Source organism: Trichechus manatus, unplaced genomic scaffold, assembly GCF_000243295.1.
Source record: "Trichechus manatus latirostris isolate Lorelei unplaced genomic scaffold, TriManLat1.0 scaffold00028, whole genome shotgun sequence".
In the NCBI taxonomy this organism is placed as follows: domain Eukaryota; kingdom Metazoa; phylum Chordata; class Mammalia; order Sirenia; family Trichechidae; genus Trichechus; species Trichechus manatus.
In genome coordinates this window covers 1,113,943-1,122,199 of record NW_004443964.1, presented here as the reverse complement: position 1 = coordinate 1,122,199, position 8,257 = coordinate 1,113,943, and the positions used below count along the sequence as shown (strand labels likewise).

The window sequence follows — 8,257 nt, the reverse complement described above, 5'->3', positions numbered from 1 at the left end:
CCCCCGCCGACCCCAGCCCCGCGCTGACCCGGGATCCTGTCTCCGCAGCCCCACTGTCCCCGGCCCCCTCACCTTACGGAATCCGACGCCGGCTTCCTCCATAACCGTCACCTCTGCGCGCGCCTCAGAGCCCCGCCCCGCGCCCCCAGCCAGTGAACCCGGAGCGTGTCCTCCCGGAGCTCCGCCCCGTGCGCTTAACCAATGAACCTGGAGCGCGCTCTCCTGGAGAGCCCGCCCCCTGCGCCCATAGCCAATGATCCCGGAGCGCGCCCCCATCCTTTCCTTCTCATTGGCCAGCGCCGAGCACCCTCCGCTTCTGCGCGTAGCCCCCTGGGAGTTGTAGTCCCCACCGGCCCCTTCCCGGTGCGCCCCGCTCTTCCTGGATACTGAGGCGCCGCGGCGGCCGCGCAGATCGCCACAGGGAACGAGTCGGGGCGGGGAGCCCGCGCGCGCGACGGCTGGGCGGGGGACTGCGGCTGCGGGGCGCAGAGCGGGAGGTGGGGGGCGCGAGCACAGGCCCCGCTGGCTAGGCCCCAGCCCTGAGCGCCCTCCTGATCCAGCCGGCGGCGCCCCAATCCTGGCCCGGTGGGCGCCCCGCACCCTGTTCTCCTGCCTCGAGAATCGACTCCGCTTGTTCCCCCCACCCCCCGTGCCTGCCGGGGCAGCATCTCCCGCACACGACCCGAGAATCCCGCACTGAGCTGGCCGGGGACCCTAGACAGGGCCCTAGAGGAGACAGGGCCCCCTGCGTCCTGGCCGGCCGCCCACAGCCCCGCGAGCACCCGGACATGGAAGAGTTCCGGCGCGCCTACAGCCGTCTGTGTCAGGAGCGCGGCGCCGAGCCCCAGGAGGCCGTGCTGCGGCAGCTGCAGGAGCCCCGGAGGGGCCGGCTGGACCTGGCCACGCAGAGCTTGACGGCCGACACCTGCGGGGCCCTAGGCTGGCTACTGCAGAGCCAGACGCTGTTCACCGAGCTGGTGCTGAGCGACTGCATGCTGAGCGAGGAAGGTGGGCGCCGGGGTCTCTGCCGGTGGGCTCCCGGGGCCTGGGGTTGGTCGACCTTTGGGCCCAGCCTCCACCACTTTGGCTGCTCCGCTGGGGGTCCCCACACACAGCTAGTCCTGCGCAGTCAGACACCAGCACCCTTCCCACCACCTGACCCCTCCTCGGGAGCGACCCCCTTTCTTAGTTAAAGTAGCGCGTTTTTCAGCGAGCAGCAGCTTCCTCCCTGGAACCTGGGGGCAGAGGAGTACTCTCTTTAAGACAGGAAAGCCCTAATGTCTGACTTGGGCGAGTCTCCCGTGCCAGTGAGACTGAGGGTCAGCGGCCCGCTCGTTGCCTGGCAGGGGGTGGGGTCTCCCACCTGACTGAGCCGCAGGCGGACTGCCTTCCTCCCCGCAGGGGCCAGGCTGCTTCTCCAGGGGCTCTGCTCCAATACCGTTGTGCGGCTCCTGGACCTAAAGGTGAGGGGCCTGCGCTCCAGACACGCCCCCGAGGCCAGGATGGAGGGGGTATGGGGTGTCCCTGTGAATGGACCTGCACTCCGGGCATGCCCCTGAGGCCAGGATAGAGTGGGGACGGGGTGTCCCAGTGAGTGGGGTGTCCTTTCCAGTGGACCTGAGCTCCAGGCATGCTCCCTGAGGCCAGGATAGAGGGGAACAGGGTGTCCTGGTGAGTGGGGTGTCCTGTGAGTGCGCCTGAGCTCCAGGCATGTCCCCTGAGGTTGGGATAGAGGGGGACGGGATGTCCCAATGATCCGGGGACTCGACACTGGCCAGAGATCATGTCTGTAAGTGCTCTTGGTACTCGGCCCCCAAACTCATGTGTGTGAGCACGTGTCCGGGTGTTCACACATGCGGCTTAATGAACCAGCCCCAGGAAGCCCCTGCCCCAGTGAAAGTCAGTGGAACTGGTCCCTGAGAGGAGCTGCACCTTCTGTCCAGAGCTAGCCTCAGGCTGGGGCAATCCCACAGGCCCGGCCCAGGTGGCAAGGTGACTGTCCTCTCCTCTCCCGTCCTAGGGCAATAACCTCTGTGGCACGGGGGCTGAGGTGCTGGGGAAGCTCCTGCGACAGAACAAGTCCATTCAGAGGTGAGGGGCCGTCCAGCCACGCCTTCTCCCCTGTTCTCTGCCTGGTTCAGGGACAGCCCCAGAGGACACGGTTTGTGACCAGAAGGGCTCATCCTCCAGGCCATGTGCACTGGCAGGAGCAGGTGGTTTAGATGGATCACAAGGCTCCATCCCTCCACCAGAGCGCCCCAAGACAGGTCCCCTCCTTTAGCCTGGGCCCCCGGGGGTGGGGAGGGCAGCGAGCTTCTCTGGGCTGCACCTTCATGGCCACCCTCCCGCAGCCTTACCCTGGAGTGGAACAACCTGGGCTCATGGGAGGAGGCCTTCGCCACCTTCTGCACGGGCCTGGGGGCCAACACCACCCTGCGGCAGCTGGACCTCCGCAACAACCAGGTCAACCACAAGGGGGCCGAAGAGCTGGCCCTGGCCCTGAAGAGAAACTCCAGCCTCCAGCAGCTGGGTGAGGCCTGGGCCTGGAGCCTCTGGATGGCCATGGGCCCCAGGGCAGGAACTGGAACATCTTGTGTCTGCACCTTATTGCCTCTCCCAGCCCCTCCTGCTCTTCCTTCTGTCCTCTCCGGAAAGTGAGGGTTTGAAGGGCAGGGTTGGGAGAAGAGGGCGCCCCAGCCTTGACTTCTGCCGGTCAGCAATGTGCCCTGAAGGAAGCCTGGGAAGTGTCTGGGCTGGGCCAGTTCAGCCCTGCCCCAGGCACCCCTGCCCCGGGCACCCCTGCCCCAGGCATGCTCTATCCTGACAGCAGGTCTCCTTGCAGACCTGCGCTGGAACAACATGGGCCTCCTGGGGGGCCGGGCCCTGGTGAACTGTTTCCCCAGCAACAGAACCCTGTGGAGGCTGCAGCTGGCTGGGAACAACATCCCTGGTGACGTTCTCAGAGCCGTGGGTATGGGCAGCCCACACACGTTTGGGAGTGGGGCAGGACCTATCTTCCAGGGAGAGAAAGGGGACAGCTCGGGACAGGAAAACTCACTTTAAAAATAGCCTGTCCTGGAAATCAGGGGGGAAAAGGAAATGCTAAAGAAAACAGCAGCAACAGCTCTCTGGCCATGGGGCTGCCTCCCCCATGGGCCCGCCTCCCCCATGGGCCCTGTCCCCTCCTCCCCACCCCCCGCCCCCCACCAGATACTGTGTAGGGCGGTGCATGCTGGTTGGTAGGCCTGAGAAGGTGCCTCCCACAGCCCCTCACTCAGCCATTTGCTGCCCCAACGCCGAGCAGCCCCCTGCCCCCGCCCCTGTGGGTAACATGCGCCCCTCCGACAGAGCAGGCCGTGGATCACAACCAGGACCGGCAGGCGGCGTTCCAGGAGAGCCAAGCCCGCACCCACGTTCTCAGCAAGGAGGTGCGCAGCCTGCGGGAGGAGAAGTCCAAGCAGGTGCGTCTTCCCCAGCCGCGGCCAGGCGCTGCCCCAACCAGGCCCCGCACCCCAGCTCCTCCCTTCTGGGCCCCTGAGCTGAGAGTTCCCTGCCCTGGGCACTCTCGGGGTGGGCTGAGCCTCTGGGCGCGCTGTGTGGGGATACGTCCTCTGAGTGGGGAGAGGGGGCCGGGAACGCGGGTGGGCGTCTGCCCTTCTTTCCAGCGCGGTGAGGCGGCCGGCAGGGCTCTGTGCACCCTGACAGGCTCGGCCCACCCGCAGTTTGTGGGCCTGATGGAGACCATTGACAAGCAACGAGAAGAGATAGCCCGGAGCAACAGGTGAGTGGAGGGGAGGGGTGTGTGTGTGCTGGGCGGGTCTCGGTCTCAGGGTCCCAGCCTTGGGTTCTAGTCTCTGCTCTGACTCTCGGTGGACTGACTTCCGCGTCCCCAACTGCAAGACTGTGACTGTAGTGTGTGCTTCCCGAGGAAGCTGGCCGCAGCGCAGTTCCCGCACAGGGAACGGCAGCTGCTGCTGAGGCGGAAGGGCCCTTCGAGGGCTCCTGTGTCGGGTATCTGGTGGATCCTCCGCTCTGCCCACAGGACGTCAGCTGCCCGCATGGGCCAGCTGCAGGATGCCCTGAACGAGAGGCACTCCATCATCAACGCTCTCAAGGCCAAGTAAGGGGGGCGCAGGGGCACTGAGAGATCTCAGCGCTTGAGGGGGCATGTTCTGGGGAGCCAGGGGATGGTACAAACAAGGTGCTCAGTTACAAGCCCTGGTGGAGCCACGCCCATGAGACGGGGTGGGCCGGGGCGCCAATCCAGAGAGGCTCCCTGGAGGAGGGGTTGAGATGGGGTCTAAATGAGGGCCAGGCGAGGGTGAGAGGGCAGCGAGGCGCATGCAAGGTGTCAGGAGCTCGTCGTGGAGGTGGGCGGGGTCCACTGATAGCCAGGGCCCAGGGGTCCTTCGCCGGGAGGGCCAGCCCGCCGGAGAGTGGTACTGAGGGTGTGGGGGGCGGATGGCCCGCAGGACCCTCAGGTCACTGGGCAGGGCGGCTACCCTGCCCCCCACAGGCTACAGATGACGGAGGCCGCCCTGGCGCTGTCAGAGCAGAAGGTGCAGGAGCTGGGGGAGCTGCTGGCCGCTGCAGAGCAGAAGCAGTGCCAGGAGCGGAGGCTGGAGCAGCAGGTGGGCAGGCCGGCTGCGGGGCGTGGGTGCCCGGGCGGGCGGCGGGGCGTGGGCCGGGGGTGCACAGGCTGGGGTGACCGCGTCGCTCCTCACCCACCTCCCTGCAGGAAGCCGCGGAGCGCGAGTCCAAGCTCCTCAGGGACGTGTCTGCTGCCAAGGAGAAGAACCTGCAGCTGGGCAACCAGGTTGGGGGGGGCGGGGAGCCAGGGGCGGGCCCGCGGGCGGGGCACCGGAGGTGGGCAGGCTGGGGGCCGGGGTGCCCGGGTGGGCAGGCGTTGCTCTGGGTGCCCCGGTAGCTCCCTACAGCGCGGCGTGCGTTGCAGGTGGATGAGCTGGAGCGGAAGGTGAAGTCCCTGCAGGAGCAGCTGTTCCTGGCCAGGCAGGAGCTGACCACCACGGTGGCTGAGCTGAAACTGCGGGCTGTCCAGGCTGAAGGTGGGCCTCGGGAACCCCAGGGGTGGGAGAGGGCAGCTAGCATGGACCCCTCGGGGAGTCTCACCACCCCTCCCCACTGGGCCTCCAGAGCGCCTGGACTCGGAGAAGAGGAGATTCAAGCAGAGCCTGGAGACCTCAGAGCAGCTGCGTGTCAGAGAGGTGCCTGTCCTCTCCACCGGGGCTGACCAGCTTCTCTGCTCTCCCCAAACCCCCGGGATGCCATGGCATGGGTCTCCAGATGGGTATTCTCCTGCCCACACTGGGTGCTGGGATAACGTCTGGGCAGATGTCAGGCTTAGCACCTCCTAGTGGGGATCTGAGGGGGACCCCAGATGTTCTGTGTGCCCCAGGCTACAGACGAGCCACTCGGGCCATGCCCACGCGGGTTGGATGGTCTGGGCCTGCCAACCTGGGTGGCCCAAGTCATGCCCTCCACCCTCCTTGCTAAGCCCTCGAGGCAGCCCTTTCCCAGAAGGATTAGGGGTTCCCATGTGGGTTGGGGGCCCTCACACCCTGGCATCACACAGGTGGAGCACATGGCCCGCCATGTGGAGGAAAGCGAGCGGGCCCTGCAGGAGCGGGTGCAGAGGCTGGAGGCCACGAGGCTGACCCTGGAGGAGGTGCATGTCCCTGCACGCCAGCCGAGAAGTGGACAGGGCCTCGTCAGGGCCCAGCGGGGGCCCTCAATGTCACCGAGACCAGAGACTTAGGGTGGCCTCGGGTGCCCTTTGCCATGGAAAACCCTGCCAGGAAAGGAGGTTGTAGAGGCAGCCTCGTGACCGTTAGGAGGCTGTGGGGGAAGTCCAGCCAGTGGCTGGGGTGGGGGCAGACGGGGAGTCCCGGGTGCAGGGGAGGCGGGGCAGTCAGGGCGGTGCAGGGCCATGCCCAGCGGTGGCCGTGGGTGGGTCTGCCGTGCAGGAGCTGAGCCACGTGAAGGCAGCCGCACTCATCGATCGAGGTCAGGCGGAGGAGGAGCTCATCAAGGCCAAGAGCCAGGTCCGCCTGGAGGAGGTGTGTCCACGCACAGCCAGTCCTCTTACAGATGAGAGAGGACCCAGGAACACCAGGGCCGAGGTGTCAGGAGCAGGGCTGTCTGGGCACCAAGCTGGACTCTGCCGGGGGCTGAGCAGACTGAAGCTCTGGGTCCTGGTCCCATCAAAGCGGGGTGGGGGCACGCATGAAATCAGAACGCCCGTTCCCCAGCACCACGCCCAGTGCCCCGAGCAGGCAGCGCGGTGTCCACGGCCAGCCTGGCCCCAGCTTGAACACAGCCCTGGACCAGTGCAGGCATGTGACCTCAAGTCTGTGGCTGAATTAAGGGAGGCACTGTCAGGCCAAGTCCACCTGGGACTAGATGGGCAGCCCAGGAAGGGGCACTTTTGGGAGGCAGGTCCAAGGGGCACAGGCCCAGGACAGGACAGCGGTGACCTGAGCCACGGCAGGGCAGCCAGGTTGTAGATAAAAGCTCTATCCTATCACTCCCCCTGCTGACGGTCCCTTGAGCAAGCTCAGGGCATCCGGTGCCTGGCAGGGCAGGGCCCATGGGTGCCCACTAGCCCCTTCTGCCCCAGCAACAGCGCCTGGCCCACCTGGAGGAGAAGCTCCGGCTGCTGGCACAGGCGCGGGATGAGGCCCAGAATGCCTGCCTGCAGCGGAAGCAGGTAGTGACTGAGGCCCAGGCGAGGGCCAGCCAGCTCAGCCTGCAGGTGGACGGCCTGCGGCGGCGTCTGGAGGAGCTGCAGCAGGTGGGGTGGCCAGGGGGCGGGGGAGGCTTTCCCCAGCCGCACCTCACCCCCACACCCACCTCCGATGGCACCCCACCCCTGCTGGCAGGAGCTGAGCGACAAGGAGCAGGAGAAGGTGGCCGAGGTGAACCGGGTGCGGGTGGAGCTACAGGAGCAGATTGGGCGCCTGCAGGCCGAGCTGACGACCCAGGAGGGGCTGAGGGAGAAGGTGGCCGCCCTGGAGCGCCAGCTGAAAGGTGAGAGGGTCTCGGATGCCCCGCCCTCCCATAGGCGCGTGTGGTGGCTGGCGCCTCTCACGGAGGCTCCTCTCCGCAGTGATCTCAAGTGACCACCGGGAGGCGCTGCTGGACAGAGAGAGCGAGAATGCCTCCCTGCGGGAGAGGCTGCGGCTCAAGGAGGTGGAGATCGCGCGGATCTGCGACGAGGAGGCCCAGAGAGCTAGCTTCCTGCAGAACGCCGTCCTGGCTTACGTGCAGGGGGCGCCCGTGAGGGCCCTGAGCCCCCACAAGTGAGGGAGGCCGGGCGGCCCGGGGCGGGGGCCGGAGCGCAGTGTCTGGAGGTGATGGTGTAGAGAGGAGACTGCGCCCCTTCCCTGGCCGTAGACGGCGTGTGCCGCCGTGCAGACAGACAGATCGACAGCTGAGTCCTGAAGTAATCGGTGGGGCCTCCTCGCATCTGCCCAGATGGAGCTGCGGAACCAATGCAGCCTGCCACCAGGGTGTCCGCCCTGGGACTGGGTGATCAGAGCTCTGAGTCCAGAGGGGCCCCTTCTTCACCTCGTCCCCCCTCCTACAGTGATGTGCCTTTCGAGGGCGGCTGGTGGAGGGACAGGGCCTGAGCCGGCTCCCCACCCGTCCGAGGTCCCTCTTTGTAATCATTTTTACAACGGAGCCAAGGCCGCTGTAGGCCCAGCTGTCTGCAGTGCGGACTTGTGACCGTGGTTTGGAATACAGGACTTTTGTACTTTGTCATACATTTTGGGTCCATGCTTTTGTCTTACCGCCGTGGGAGACCCTCTGCCCCGACCCTGGGTGTGGCCCACTGCTGGCGGAGAAAGGACAGGGGGCAGGGCAGCTGCCCGCCTCGGGGGACACTGGTGACCGAGTGCAAACCCCCAGTCCTGGCTCGTGGCTGGACGGGGAGTGGGAGTGGGTGGATGGGCTTCAGCCCCTCAGGGCCTCAGGTGCTTTCCCTAGAAAGCCGGCACACCCACCCCCAGGCTTGCCCGGAGCACGTTGGGCCACAAGTCAGAGCGGAGGGTAACCGGGTGCCTGCGCTGAGCCCCCAGGGTCTCCTGCGCGGCCCTCTCTCTTGGGTGTGGATCACAGGAGACCCGGGAGCTCCGTGCACCAGGGCCCCGGTCCCTAACCAGACCCTGGGGTCTCGAGGACAGGCTGGAGAGGCACTTCGTCCCGCCGCCTTGGCCCGGCAGGGGCGGCCCCGCCC

The 8,257-nt window shown here is 66.8% G+C and overlaps 2 protein-coding genes across 2 annotated transcripts in view; one reads left to right on the top strand and one right to left on the bottom strand.

The window, feature by feature from the left end:
- The window catches only part of CENPX (centromere protein X), a 4,489-nt gene extending 4,372 nt beyond the window's left edge, over nt 1-117 (bottom strand). Inside the window, exon 1 of the mRNA XM_023729123.1 lies at nt 73-117. Coding sequence (XP_023584891.1) covers nt 73-102 — 30 coding nt within the window. The 5' untranslated portion in view covers nt 103-117. The remainder of the gene's footprint in view (nt 1-72) is intronic.
- Nucleotides 118-522: 405 nt separating this feature from the next.
- LRRC45 (leucine rich repeat containing 45) lies at nt 523-7,784 on the top strand. The gene is made up of 17 exons (XM_004374345.2): nt 523-1,008; nt 1,402-1,463; nt 2,021-2,091; nt 2,352-2,530; nt 2,843-2,971; nt 3,349-3,461; nt 3,723-3,781; nt 4,043-4,120; nt 4,517-4,631; nt 4,739-4,816; nt 4,955-5,066; nt 5,155-5,225; nt 5,594-5,686; nt 5,985-6,077; nt 6,638-6,811; nt 6,900-7,047; nt 7,127-7,784. The coding sequence occupies exons 1-17, from the start codon at nt 789-791 to the stop codon at nt 7,321-7,323; spliced, it is 1,992 nt and encodes a 663-aa protein (XP_004374402.1). The 5' UTR covers nt 523-788; the 3' UTR covers nt 7,324-7,784.
- Nucleotides 7,785-8,257: the final 473 nt, after the last annotated feature.

Coding starts and splice junctions, on each gene's coding strand:
- LRRC45 (XM_004374345.2), top strand. CDS start 789: ATGGAAGAGTTCCGGCGCGCCTACAGCCGTCTGTGTCAGGAGCGCGGC. Junction 1,464..2,020: donor TGCGGCTCCTGGACCTAAAG/GTGAGGGGCCTG, acceptor CTCCCGTCCTAG/GGCAATAACCTCTGTGGCAC. Junction 5,067..5,154: donor GCGGGCTGTCCAGGCTGAAG/GTGGGCCTCGGG, acceptor CTGGGCCTCCAG/AGCGCCTGGACTCGGAGAAG.